Source organism: Antedon bifida, chromosome 3 (genome assembly GCF_963402885.1).
Source record: "Antedon bifida chromosome 3, ecAntBifi1.1, whole genome shotgun sequence".
NCBI lineage: Eukaryota > Metazoa > Echinodermata > Crinoidea > Comatulida > Antedonidae > Antedon > Antedon bifida.
In genome coordinates this window covers 10,325,871-10,341,167 of record NC_136228.1, presented here as the reverse complement: position 1 = coordinate 10,341,167, position 15,297 = coordinate 10,325,871, and the positions used below count along the sequence as shown (strand labels likewise).

Genomic DNA, 15,297 nt, shown 5'->3' with positions numbered 1-15,297 from the left:
GATTTTTTAATACAAACGTATGGAAATTTCTCTGTTTGAAGACTAAGAAGTAAACAACAATAAACTGATTTTCATCCTGGGTTGTGATTCATTCGAAGTCATTCATTGTTTTGTTACAATTATAGGTTAGGACATATTATTTAGAATGTTTTATAATCATTTTGAATATCAAGTTATGTGTCTGTCATATTTAGAAACGATAAATTATCTTATACATGCCGACACAACGTGTATGTCCCAGTGCTTTCCCCTTATGATTATCGTCGTACTAGCAGCGCGCAGGGGGTGGATGTCCTCCATCCACAGTAAACGTATTGTCATTGACCATGAAATCGTTATGATATACGGCGTTCGAAATTCTTTGGTATGCGTCATCCTCCCCTGCCTTTTAAGGCCTAGCTAGCCTAGATATGAGTGATCATTATATTTGTATTGTTAAGACATAACAACAACTACTGAATGAGACAGACAGAGAGAGTCATGATGGATTGTATTTGTGGTGTTGATATCGATGTACGGAACCAAAACATTATGGTTCCATTGGAATTGCCAAAAAGACGACAAAGAAGAAGAATACATATTCCACGGTCAAAGTATGATATTGACCCAATAATTAGTGGGTCCATGGTCTTGCCAGTGGTTACAGTATGTAAGAAACAATTGTTTAATTTAGTTATGTTTATTGGGCCGTACTATTACGTGTAGACATAATTAAAAGCGCATGTGTTGTGCATGCTGGTTTTCTTTGCATGACATTAATTAGAACTCGGGAAGAAACCAATGGGTTATTTGGTTCTGTATGTAGATGGTAAAGATAGGTGTGATGCAGCCAGGAGGTATCTCTTTAATCATGCTTTCATTTAGTCCTTTCTGTTCGTTTAATTTCGAACCAGCTCACCAACATGCGTATTGTACTTTCTTTTTATGTTGTATTTCATCATTAGTAAAAAAATCAACAATTTTATAATCAGGTCGTGAGTAACCAATTTGTTTTTCATGTAGGAAAGTTTTCTATTTACTCCCTTCACCATCTCCCTCCCATCACAATCTTCCTCCCTTCACAATCTCCCTACCTTCTCTCTTCCATCAATATCTCCCTCTCCCTACCTTCTCTCTTCCTCCCTTCACAATCTCCATCCCTTTGCAATTCCCCTCTACTTACAATCTCCCTACCTTCTCTCTTCCTCCCATCACAATCTTCCTTCCCTCGCATTCTCCCTCCATTCACAATCTCCCTTCCTTCTCTCTTCCTCCCTTCACAATCTTCCTCCCTTCACAATCTTCCTCCCTTCACAATCTTCCTCCCTTCACAATCTTCCTCCCTTCACAATCTCCATCCCTTTGCAATTCCCCTCTACTTACAATCTCCCTACCTTCTCTCTTCCTCCCATCACAATCTTCCTTCCCTCGCATTCTCCCTCCATTCACAATCTCCCTACCTTCTCTCTTCCTCCCATCACAATCTTCCTTCCCTCACATTCTCCCTCCATTCACAATCTCCCTACCTTCTCTCATCCTCCCTTCACAATCTTCCTCCCTTCACAATCTTCCTCCCTTCACAATCTTCCTTCCCTCACATTCTCCCTCCATTCACAATCTCCCTACCTTCTCTCATCCTCCCTTTACAATCTTCCTCCCTTCACAATCTCAATCCCTTTGCAATTCCCCTCTACTTACAATCTCCCTACCTTCTCTCTTCCTCCCATCACAATCTCCCTTCCCTCGCATTCTCCCTCCATTCACATTCTCCCTACCTTCTCTCTTCCTCCCTTCACAATCTTCCTACCTTCTCTCTTCCTCCCATCACAATCTTCCTTCCCTCGCATTCTCCCTCCATTCACAATCTCCCTACCTTCTCTCTTCCTCCCATCACAATCTTCCTTTCCTCGCATTCTCCCTCCATTCACAATCTTCCTTCCTTTTCTCTTCCTCCCATCACAATCTCCCTACCTTCTCTCTTTCTCAAATCACAATCTTCCTTCCCTCGTATTCTCCCTCCCTTCACAATCTCCCTTCTTTCACAATCTCAAAAATATGTTGGTTTATATCCATGAACTAAAATACTAAACTAAAATTGTATAGTTATATAGTTACATTACGAGTTTTTTATGACTAATTTGTTGATATTTCAGCCCACACCATGACAGAAACAACAATGAGTGATTCATTTGTAGAACGAGAAAAAAAGGAAAAAGAAAAGCTGATTTTGTCTAACTCTAATCAACTTAGAGAAGATTTGTATAGGTAAAAAAATAATTGTTTTAAATTCTGTCCCCCTTTTTGTTACTGTATCACTGTAGGGCACATTTCAACAAAAGCTTTTGTGTAAAAAAGAACCCCACTATAACATCCATTCAGTCTACTGGCTTCGGCTTTCATCCTAAACTAGTCGGTCCAGGACAAAAATTACTCCAGGGCTTAAGTTACTCCTTCAACAATAAAGACATTTACACACTCTTATGGATATTATCTAGATTTCTAATAGTATTATTAAGGATTACATAGTAAACACATTAATTATATAATGTTTATTTTTTATATATTTATTTATATTTCTCTTTCAGCATTTTTGAACGAGAAGAAAACTTTGATCTAACTTTGATATATAAAGACAGCAAGTGGAATGTACACACAGCGATTCTGGAACAACGTGCTCCTGATTTCTTTAAGCATTTAAAAGATTATGGGGAGGAAGTAAGACTGAAGTTTTTACAAGAAGAGGATTATGGTAATTTTGGAAATTGGCTTAGGTAGGTTGGACAAGCCAAAGAAGTGAAAATATGTTTCTTGTACACTGTTCTGATATCATACTATTTAGATATAAATACCTACAGTGTATATGAAAGGAGAAATATTTGCCTCTGTGACATCTTTTAGCAAATAAACAGCATTCTCAATGATGTTTTCTTAACCTAGCCCACCTGGTTAAATGAACAATATTCCCCTCAAAAGTTATTATACAAGAAGAAATTTAGTTGAATACCCCATTAGATAATGGAACATCCCAGCATAAATATGAACCTATCTGAATTTATAGGTACATAAACATTATTAAATCAATTATTGACTATAGGTAATAATATATTTTAATATAATATTGTTTTAATGTAATTGTTTTGTTTTTTTTATTAAAAGGGCACTTTACACTGAAGATAATCTGGATATATATGAAGCAAGTGTAAAGCTATGGATATCAAAGCTAGAGAAAAGTAGAGAAAACAGAATAAATAATAGTGACCAAGATATGATAAATTTACAAGAAATTGAATCTATACCGGCACAGCCCTCCACAACTGAAGATGTGGTTGAGGATGTAACATCCATTATAAATGATAAGTTAAGCATAGACAAACAAAGTGATGTACCAATACAAGGATCGTGCACAGGGGATGTAATGGAGGTTGATGCTTCTAAAAGAGTTGAAACAAAGTTTCCCAGTGTTCCAGAGTGTTGCAGTAGGCTTGGAAATGATTTAATATCATTGCTGCTTAGTGGAAAAGGTGCCGATCTAGAATTGAGAGTGGTTGATGGCGCTGTTATGGTTCATAAGTAAGCGACATGTTTCAGGTTCATCATTCTTAAATTAAAATTCTAATATATCATTATTATTATTATTATAATTGATATTAATTATTATCTGCCTGCCTATTCCAGAGAATGGTAGTAATACTTAAAATGTTGAGACATTTACAAATTTTTCCTTTTAAATTAGATTACTGATGAGAAATAATTTGGTACAGTACAGAAATTGTTAATCTGAGATTGAGATAAACCTTCTGAGAGGGAAAAGTATATATTGACCCATTCATAATTGTATCAAAGTACAATCATTTTATATTCTTTGTTCAGGTTTATAGTCAGTGGCCGTACTCACTATTTTGCTGCAATGTTAAGTGGTGCTTGGAGCGAGAGCTCAAAGCCTTATATTTATCTTCAAAAGTAAGTACAGCCTCAGATTTCATAATCTCTCTGCAATTCTTCCTTTTTTTCTAACCCAATTTATAACACTATCAAACATTCTCACTCCTGAGGACGATCAAAGTATATTGATCGAAACGTCGAGAAACTCAACAGTTCTTTTCAAAACTAATACACGTGGTGTACCGCAAACTTTATATCAACATTCGATTTCGCCATGCAAACCTTCAAACAATATACTATCAAACTATTTTGTCAGAAGAAGTGTGATGTGCCCAATATGGTAGTGATATGCTCAAATATGGGCACATCACATTTTTTGTGACATAAAGTTTAATAGTGTAGACAGGCCTTAATAAATTGTTCTGAACTCAGTAAGTAAATTTTTGTAAATTGTGCACAGTTTCAGCCTGTCTGCATTGTTATCTATCTTGTACTATATCTATGGAGGAGTGCTTGATATTCCAGAAACTGCTAGTATTTGGTAAGATTTTGTATTTATCCTCATTATTTTATGTTTTTTTATTCTACATATTTTATGTCTGTAGTATTCGTGGATTTATTGTACAATGTGGTAGTCCAGTAATACACATGCAGAGATCATAACTGCTCTGCTATTTGGCCAAATGTGAACGCAGCTTATTTTCATTCAATTCAAGAAGGAAACAGCTGATTAATTGAATAACAGTTTACTCTAGAAACAGTACTTACAAGATTAATGTTTTCTATGCATTATTAGTAAAGCTCTATCTACACTATCAAACTAGTTTGACAAAAAGTGTGTGATGTGCCCAAATATGGTAGTGATATACCCAAATATGGTAGTGGTATGACATCATCATGTCCATATATGAACACATCACATTTTTTTGTCACATAAAGTTTGATAGTGTAGATAGAGCCTAATATCAACTCATAAACAATCATTATTTGTTATTGTACACAATGGCATTACAAAGAATATTCATGACAATTCGCGGATGACACCATTGTCCGATAAGGGTGCTCTACTGTGTTCTTTTCATAAATGTATTGCTTTGTTATATTTGTCATCCTTCTACTATCATAAATATCACTACTATTATCTTTAATATTTATTTTTATGCTTTTTTTAAAGTGAGGTGCTAGTTCTAGCAGACATATATAATCTTCAAGCTTTCAAAGATGTTTTAATGCTTCGACTAAAACGTGAAAATTGCCATTTCTTTCACAAAGTAAGAATCTTTTTTATTTGGTTTAACTTTATTATATCAATGATCTTATTAATAACATTGTTAATATGAGAATATAAATCATTACAATTATGAAATGGTACTTAATCAAATCAAATTGACTTAAATTCTAAAATAAATACATTTTATATAATATAAATAGTATTTAAAAGATGAAAAGAAATAGAATACTATGTTGTTCCTCAAAAACAACTGTTTTGTGTCATTTGAATCCACCATTCAGTTAGACAGCCTTTTAGTAAAGTTTGAGAACCGTACATATTAGTAAAATAACTATTGATATTTCAGCCTTGTGCAGAATGTCTAGCTGCTGTACCAGAAGCATTGGCATTATCAGTTCGATTTCGAGACACAAATTTTACTAAGGCGTGCTTAAGGTATTTACAAACTCTGGAATTGTAAATCCATTATTTTTATACTATTTCAACCATCCAATGAAATTGCTGCAATCACAGTCTCCACTATATCAATCCAAATTTAGAAAGTAAATTTAATATTTAATTTGTATACAGGTGGATGACTAAACATTTTGGCATTCAAAGTCATTTGATTAACCATCCAAAGAAATGTCTGCAAACCTTGCAATCTCCATCATATCAATTCAAATTTAGAAAGTTAATTTAAATATTTAATTTGCATACAGGTGGATGACTAAACATTTTGATAAAGTATGGCGTTCAAAGTCATTTGCTGCCATGGGTAAGCAACTAATGGAAATTTGTTATGAAAGTGCATTAGAAGAGTTGGTAAGTACCTTTGTGTAACGTTAGTAAATATGTAAATATGGGGAAATAACCTTTGTCTCACAGGCTAACTGTGTTTAATTCCACACTGGTGTGGACATTATTTTCTTCTTTCTCCTGACAATCACTTACATATATACATGTGTGTATTGTACTGAAAGTGGCTGCCCCAATCAGTTTTTTAATTTTTAATCTTTTAGAAACCTGACACTGTGGTTTCCTTGGTAACTCAAAGTGATAAACTACTAGAAACACTCCCTAGAGTAAAATGGAATGAACCGCTTGTCGAGCTGGTTGAACGACTACGAGATGCCGCTCTAGATTACATTGCTGAGAACTTCACGGTTGTTTCGCGGCATAAGAACTTTCAACCATTGATACAAGTGAGTTTTAAGAGGCTTGGGGTTTAGGATTTTTTCAGACAAAAAACTAACTCAAAGACTTGTTATAAGATTTCAATTAAACAAATTTATTTTAAATACAAACAAAGAGTAACAAATTTACATCTCCACAATATGAAAAGAAATGATGATGGTGGTAAGTTGAAATGTTCCCACATGAGGGCTTGGTTTAAGGCTAGTCCATTATGGTTCAGGGGTGTTCTAGGAATTTTAACTTTTTGTATCTAAGCCCTCCTTCTGGAGAGCACGAAATATTATTGGTTTATCCAGGTGAGCGGCACTACTAATACTATTATTGGTTTGTGTAATTTGTTAATGCTCATTGCTTTATTTTCATTTTTTTAGGGTATGGGGTGGAGTTGCACCCTTCTTGAGCTGATGTTCAACAAAGTTGTGGCAGTTTTAAATGCCAAGACAGCAAACTCGGTCTTCATGTCTGCAAATCAGCTGAAAAGGATGGCTGAAATGGAGGAATTTTCAAAAGTATGTATGATTTTTAGATTTAATGAGTTTCTCTTGAGTAACACCTATCATAGAAAAAAAAAATTGAAAATTTGATTAAATTATACATCTCTGCCCATCGTTCATGGTAGGCACTAGACTGCCATGGGTGTGTAGAGGACCTAATCTGAATTCCCTCATTTGACGATGAGGATGAACGATGTGAACATTTATTTATTGCAAATAGGGAAACTCTATTGCAATTACTTACAAATTTTTATCGAATTACAATCGAACCCCTACCTCCCTGTTTAGGAGGAACTTTCCAGTAAAACAAACAATGCAATATATATTTTAATACTACGACCAACTACTATTCAGGGAACATCCTTCTTAAGAGGCAGTTCAAAGTAAAACAAACAAGGGCAATATATTTTTTAATTCAGGGGAATATTCAGGGGATAACAAAGGGTATACTTTGTTGGCTCCCAGATGTGTCCCTTAATAGAGGTTCTACTGAACTCATATATGAACATTATGAATTATCTTGTTTTAAATGATTTATTTTACAGGGTGTATGTTCCGTATTAGTTGAGTTCTATTATAAGTGCTATACTTACATGGTTAGTAATGCTAATCATCAGATTCTAAGTGACGATTGGAATAATCTTCCTGAAGAACTTAAAAGCAAGATTAAACAAGGTAAGGCTCTGTCTACACTATCAAACTAATTTGAAAAAAAAAAATACTGTTCCCAAATATGTTTCATCATCGGCCGTTGTCAGTCCACTGCTGGACGAAAGCCTCAGCATGTTTCTGCCATAGTGAACCATCTCTAGCTGCTCCCTGCCACTGCACTGTACTCCAATACTTGTCTATTTCATCTCGCCATCTCACTCTTTGTCTTCCTCTATTTCTGCTCCCATCCATGGGGTCTCCATGATGTCATTAGCGAAGTCCATCTATTGTCTGTTCTCCTACTGATATGTCCAGCACACTTCCACTTACTTAATTTGATAGTTCTCATAATGTCTTGGACTTGTGTTTGTTTTCTCACCCATTCATTTGTCTTTCTGTCTTCATATGTGATTCCGAGCATATTTCTTTCCATGTTGTGCTGTGCTGCTGCTATTTTCTTTTCCATTTTATTTGATAGTGCCCAGGTCACAGCTCCATATGTCATGGTTGGTAACACGCATTGATTAAAGACCTTTCTTTTTAGGCTTAACAGTATTTCCCCTCTCATGATGTTGCTCAGTTTTCCATATTGGCACCAGCCCAATCTGATTCTCCTCTTTATCTACTGTTCTTGATTCTTTTCTTTCAGGCTAAATCTCTGCCCCAGATAGATATATTCATTTAACTAAACAACAATATAAGGGGTCACATTTAACGAGAAGCCAATTTTCATTTGTTTAAAAGTAAATACTAATTATGTAACATGAAAATGGCCTATTCAGCTATTTTTTATATTTTTTTTCAATTATTTTTCAGGGAGACATATTTTGTTTCCAACTTTCCTTGCATTACATATTCTTTCATATTTTAATATATTTTTTAGATGCTGTTTACGTAGATGAAAGAAAGAAAACTGTAGTGCCTAAACCAAAGTTAACAAGTTCATCAAGGGTTAGTATTGTTATAATTTTTTTATATTTTTAAATATTAAAATGTGCCTAAACTCAAGCTTCATCTGAAAAGTAAGTTGCATCTATCACATTATTTTGTTTAGATTCTATTCACAATATGTGCTATTTTGTTTCGAAAATAAATTTTCAGGTTTTTAATTTGTTAGAAAAATGAAAAAAATGTAATAAAAAATAAATGTACCAATAATTATTATTATCAATGTGGTGGGAATAATATGTAACCGAGATCATTTTAAACATAATCAGTTTTGTTCAAGTATTAAAACTAAATAATAGAATAAATATGAATTTATATAAGTAGCATGATCAAAGAAAAATAATGTATATAACAACGTTTCTTCTTTTTTAGCCAAAAACAAAACCACAACAAAGTGAGAAACCAGATGCAACTAAATCTAAAGGTGCAAAACCTAAAGTAAGAGTTGTTCCTACGAAACCACCAGAAGCAACTAAAAAAACATCTGTAAAACCCAAAACTGTGAATAATCCACCATCATCTGTGTCAGCCAGTGCACCATCAAAAACTAATTCCTTAAAACCAAGAGGACTGAAATCGGAATCTACCAAATCGAAGGATTCTTCAGCAAAATCTAGTAAAATCCAGATACAGTCGAGAGTACTTTCTTCTACCTCTACAAAATCTACAGGACCCCCTGCCAAACCTAAAGAATCTTCAAAAAAGCCCTCAGGTTCTACAAATCTGACGGCTGCAAAGTCTAAAGAAGTTTCTGTGAAAGTAAAAAAATCTGCAAAGGCTAAAGAGCCTCTTAAGGATACTAAACTTCCCCATCGACCACCTACAGCACCAGGTTCTTTAAATTGTTCTCTTCCAGTTCAACCGAGAAAAACCAATAAGGAAGTCAAATCTCGTGCAGCAACTTCAGTCCAATTAAAAAAGAGTAACTCCTTACAAAAGTTGTCTGACGAAAGTAGGCCAGCTTCTTCCAAAACCAATACTTCATTGAAAAGCTCTAAAGCAAGCCTTGTGTCTAATGGAAACATCTCAAGTAAAACACAGAAAGTTACTAAAACTTCCCATGATAAACCTTTGGATAAAAAAATTAAGATAAAGTCGAGAGATGTTACAGCCACAAAGGATAAAACAGCTACAAAGAAGAAAGAAGACCCATTAAAAAATAATGGTAGTTCAAAACCAGCAACAGAATCTGTGAAAAAGATCAATGCTATACCATCTACGTCCTCAGATGTAAACACAACAAATAAAGAACCTTCGGTAGCAGTGAATGAAGCCAACAATATGACCCAAGATGCATCCGGAAAACAAGAGGATAAGGGTGACAAAGCTGAACAAATAGATAATACTAACTCTGAAACAGAGGGAAAATTTGATATGGTTGAAGATTTTGATCAATTATCTGGCATTACTGAAAACAACATAACTGTTAGACTTCCTGAGAATTCTGAAGAAATTGATAACATCAAATTTTTAAAAAATGAACCATCCTTTTGTGCAGATGGTTTTAAAATGGAATGCCCTCTTGAGAAAGATGATGACTTAAGTATTTCTACCACTTCTCTCAGTAATAGTGAAGTTTTAACTGGAAATGTAGATAATTCATTGGCAAGTTTGCAGTCTACTGAAGAAAAGAGTCGAAGTAGCAGTCAAATTCCTTCAGAGACTGCCATTAAATGTGATGATATATTTGATGAGAAGTCAAATAATACTGAAGCAAGTGACATAGCGATGGATGACTGTGATCCTATTATGACATCAGACAATGAAGTCGAACAAGTTGATGAAGAAGAGGAAGGTATGGTTTCTGAAGACACCAATAGAATTTCAGATAACAAAGCTATGGAGCTTAAGATAAATAAAGTTGAACTTGACTTTGAAGTTCCGATGGACATGACACCAGATGAAAGTGAAGAAGTTGTCAATGAATTGTCTGAAAACAAACATGAATGTGATTATGAGGCTAGTGAAAGAAGAATAGAAGACGGAGTCAAAGAAAAAGAACCAGAATATGTTGAAGAAAATGATATACATATTGCTAAAGCAGAAAGTAGTGAATGTGCTATAAGTAAAGATGATGTTCTTGAACATAAAGATGATTCATTTACAGAACATGTATTTTGTGAGATCAAAGACAATGAGCATACTGGAATTCCATTACCCGAAGAAGACAATTCTGCAGATTTATCTTGTTTTCTGGAGAGATCAAATGATTGCATAGAAGTTGAAATGGATAAAGATGACCAAATACATACATCAGATCACGGTAATGAGGACAATATGGGTTCAGTTTCCAATAAGGAAATCAGTAATGAAAACATAGATAAGGAACAATTCAATGCTACAAATGACAGTATTCCATTTGAGGATGACAATGACTTGGAAAGAGAGACTGCCAATATTGAATGTCAACACCCTTCTGAAGACAGGAAAGTTGAACCATTACCTTCAGTATGTGAAGTCCATATCCCTGAAGCTGATAAAAAGATGTTGGATAATTTCTCTAATGATACTACTGAGAGAGAGTCAGTAGAAGAAGAAAGTCAGTATAAAGAAGACTCTTGTCTGGAGACTGGAGGAATTGATTGTGTGCTTGTTGAAGCTACTGAAAACAAGATGGCAGAACATGTTGCATATTCTAATGATGATAAAGAAGCAACTAAAGATATTCTCTATAGCCAAGAAGAAAATGGTGTTTATACTGCAGAACCTGATGATGGCATGATGTCCAATGTTGCTTCTAATGGAGTGCAGAATGGTGTGGACATAACAGGAACATACGGTAAATTGGATACAGACGAAGAAGAAAGGGGCAATGGCAGATTGATATTAAGTAAAGCACTGCAGTTTGGTTCTTCAAATGGTGCTTCTCTAGAACCAGAATCATAAGGTATAGAGTAATCAATTTGAGAATGGTGTTCATACAGATATTAAATTTTAGAATCAACCAATGTTTGATGATTGATTTTAAGTAATGTGTTCTTTAAATGGAGTATGGTGTTCATAAATACAGATGATGTACTGAATTACTAAAGCAACTGATGGTAGATATATTTTCATGTAGAGTTCTACAGTTTGGTTCTTCAAGTGGTGTTTCTCTAGAACCAGAATCTGTTATCAATTTAAGATTGGTGTTAATAATACAACCAATGGCAAATGTTAGCAGCAAGCCACTAACATTTTGTTCTACATTGGTCTTCACTAAAACTTGGAATCATAAACCCAAACATTAAAATGTATGAAAATAAAAATATTGTCCTAATAAAATAATTCACCTCCCATCAACCGTGATTCAGATCTGAAGTGATAGCATAAGGAAACATGTTGACATGACGCCAAAATAAAGCAATGATTTATATATATATATATATATTGTAAAGTACTCTGTTTAGTGTATTCATGTATTGTAAGCTAAAAACAATATGTTGTCGTTCTTGGATAAAATCATAACTGTGTGTAAAGTGTGTGCTGAATATATGTGTAATTGCTTCATACAAGTATGTTTATAATATGTGCAGTAGTAGTAGAATGCAGTAGGACACGTAACCTCCAGGACCCAACAAATTGTCCCCTAAATAAGGGTTTGCAAAAGTGTATTCCGCTTTGTTCAAGTGTCTTAAGGGTTGTCCCAAATAAAAGCAGGGGTTCTAATTTTGTTGTGTGTTTGATCTGAACGTAGATTATCAATGTTGCGTAACTTTTAATTTATGTGCAAATAGTATAATACAGTATACTGCAATGTAATAATAATAAATCCAAAGTAAAATTTCTGAAAAGTTGCTGGATCTCAATTGAGATACAAATAAATAAATATATATATATATATATATATGCTAATTATATGAGTATGTATAGAAAATAATATAGATTTTTGTTTTTACTCGAATCATGTTGCTTAATAAAGAAATTACGTATTATATATTATTTAATTACTTAAATTTATGTATATTTGATTTTGTTTGGTTTTAAGGATTTCATTGTGTGCTTTATTTCTTATGATAATGATAATTTGAAGAACAGTATATATATGTAGGTAAATTGGCAATGATGGAGAAAATACATATATGCTTTTATTTTTAAAAATCATGAGATACATAATTTGTGTGTGACTTAGTTTGTTGTTGCTTTGGTGTGGTTTTTTGTATCAAAAATGTTACGAGATAAAAATGTCGAAATAAAATTATGCCTGTAATTCATGCTGTGGGATATCTGTCTTGAATCAATATTGAATATTTTTGGAACTGTCATGTATATTCAGTACAGTATATTGGGAAAATGTATGTAGGCATAGTTACGTGTTGTGTCCAAGGCTAAAGTGAACGATTTTGCTGTATTCCAAAGTTATACAAGGTGCTATACTGTATACTTTTGTTTGTTGGTTGTCGTTCGTAAAAGTAAAAATAATTGTAAGGTGTTCATGGTTGTGTAGCCCATTATTGTGACATTTTTGGTTCGTAAATTTACAAAGAAATTTGTTTTAATATGCATTAAAAATAATACCTCCATAAATAAACGCATTTACACGATTAATCGTATGCAAATGTTTACCCGTTTGTAAGGTGATATTTATATAGTCAAATTCGTGATCGAAATAGCTAGCCCAAAAGTATTTTCTTATCCTAAGTATGTTAGGAAATTCGAAAGGTGAACATATTTTGCGTCTATTTTGCCTTCCCCAGTTTAGATATAGCCATTGGTGGTTAAGCTGTGGTTAAGTTCCATTTATGGGTTTTATTGTTCTAACATTAAATACTGTATTAAAAGAGCTGTCACCACGAGTGCTCGTAGCCTACTTAATAACCTGCAATGGGTAGACCTACATTTGTTATAACTTTTAATTGATAAAATATAATAACCGTAGGACAAAATATGGTGCTTGTTTTTTAATTAAGTGATTTCCAAAATTCCAAACCTTTCGTATAAGATGTAAGTTATTCAATGTTAATTTTGATACAATCATGTTTTGATATAAATTGAGAGTGTGTTTATTGCTGGATTTCTTTTGCCAATAAAATGTGTTGTAATTATTTATTTCTGGTGTAATGTTTGTATAATTATTCATAATCGGTGCCAATTAATAAATAGAGCTGGGAGTTATTCCAAACAAATGGTCACGTATTATAGGTGTGGTACAGTAATGTTTGTTGGTCGTGGAGTGATGCCCTTTAACAAATCATCGAAATGTGTCCAAAGTTATTTTTTAACAAAATAGATACGAATAGTAGGCCTATTATCAGTATTTTTTTCCTACATTTCAGCCGATTATTATTTTTAATATAACATCAAAATTTGAAGCATTAACAAAATAACAAGCTCGACTTTATCGGGAAAATGTAAAAATTACTTGTACTTTTACTCTCTTAAAGAATGAAATCCACTTGATTGGAAATACCTTTCAGAGGAGTGTTATCAGCAGCGATTAGATAATGTCTCTACTACAACTGTAATTTTAAATTATATTTTATTGATTCCTAATATGGTACCGGTATACAAGATCATCAGAACCTAGTGGAATTGACATGTCCATTAATTATTCTGTGTGACTATTGTTATGTTTCATGGTCTATTCTTGCGTATTTTAAAGCTCTGTCTACACTATCAAAATTTGACAAAAAAAAGTGTGATGTGCCCAAATAATATTTTGTCACATAAAGTTTGATAGTGTAGACAGAGTTTTCGGAGTGTTTAGTTTGTAATAAAATTCAACTATATAGTTGTAATAAAATTCAACTAATTTGAATTTTATTACAAATTAAACACTCCGAAAGCTCTGTCTACACTATCAAACTTTATGTGAAATGTGATGTGCCCATAAATGGACATGATGATGTCATAGTACTAATCGGACTTCCATAACCTATTGTCGGACAGGTTGACAAGTTTTATTGACGTTTTACAGGAAACGTGTTTGATTCTTTAAACATATCTTTGTCGGCGTAGGAGTTATTTTGTACCAGGCTTGAGTTGTTATAATATTTAGTCACCAAAGTTACTAAAGTTAACAATGTCATGATCTTCATGCTCGTGGTTAATCAACCATTTACTGCTAAGCAAATTAGTGAACCTATAATTACCATTTATGACAACGCTTTATTTAACAAAAGACTCTGGTTAGGCACTCTTTTCATTTTTTCCAGTCACCTACTAGATTCAGTAGCGATCGCATACATTCTACATTTATTGTTTCTTTTATTATTAAAGCCTTCCATTTGTATTTAGAGAGGCCCTACTTAATGCCAAGAAACGAGAGCCTTATCCATAACTTTTTAAATATATTTATTCTAATTCTAATTAATTTAACCTTTTTAACTCATTTTATACTTTGATGTGAATTTTTAACTTTGAACAAGCAAAAATAATTTCAATGTAGGGCTGCTATATTTAACGGTGTAAATTTGAACATGAATAAATGAAATGAAATGTGAAAATAGGCCACATGGACCCAAAGCTCTGTCTACACTATTTTATTTATTAATTTATTTCAACAATATTTTATGAGCAAACTAGTTTGACAAAAAAGTGATATCCCCAAATATGGTAGTGATATGATGTCATTGTGTCCATATATATGAGCACATCACATGTTGTCACATAAAGTTAGATAATGATATGATACTAGACCACGGATAGACTGTAGATACAGATTTGAATATAGGCCCCATGCACTGAAATACTGTATAAACATGTCCAAACGCGTAGTAGGTTTCTTTCTGCAAGCTAGAAAGCAAAGTTTAACCCCAAATGACTTTGGCAGAATTCCGACCATTACTAATAATATAATAATAAGATAATTAAATGACAAAGTTCACAATGACATTTTATGTTAAATTTAGACATTACGTAACCGATCCGTCAAAATGATGAGTGAGGAAACTGTATATAAACATTACGGATTAAAACACAGCTGTTTATTCAAGCGTAACCAGAGGCTAGAAGCAC

The 15,297-nt window shown here is 33.5% G+C and overlaps 1 protein-coding gene across 1 annotated transcript; it reads left to right on the top strand.

The window, feature by feature from the left end:
- The first annotated feature begins 72 nt into the window (after positions 1-72).
- On the top strand, positions 73-13,389 carry LOC144837465 (uncharacterized). Its single transcript, XM_078692594.1, has 14 exons — positions 73-125; positions 2,133-2,244; positions 2,565-2,750; positions 3,136-3,549; positions 3,850-3,939; positions 4,322-4,402; positions 5,036-5,132; positions 5,439-5,527; positions 5,794-5,896; positions 6,094-6,276; positions 6,640-6,777; positions 7,308-7,437; positions 8,297-8,364; positions 8,734-13,389. Exons 2-14 carry the CDS (start codon positions 2,141-2,143, stop codon positions 11,245-11,247), a joined length of 4,197 nt encoding a protein of 1,398 aa, XP_078548720.1. The 5' UTR covers positions 73-125; positions 2,133-2,140; the 3' UTR covers positions 11,248-13,389.
- Positions 13,390-15,297: the final 1,908 nt, after the last annotated feature.

Excerpts from the sequence above, each read along its gene's own strand:
- LOC144837465 (XM_078692594.1), top strand. The coding sequence starts at position 2,141 with ATGACAGAAACAACAATGAGTGATTCATTTGTAGAACGAGAAAAAAAG. Across the intron at positions 2,751-3,135 it reads AATTTTGGAAATTGGCTTAG|GGCACTTTACACTGAAGATA; the intron begins GTAGGTTGGACA and ends TTTTATTAAAAG. Across the intron at positions 8,365-8,733 it reads AGTTAACAAGTTCATCAAGG|CCAAAAACAAAACCACAACA; the intron begins GTTAGTATTGTT and ends CTTCTTTTTTAG.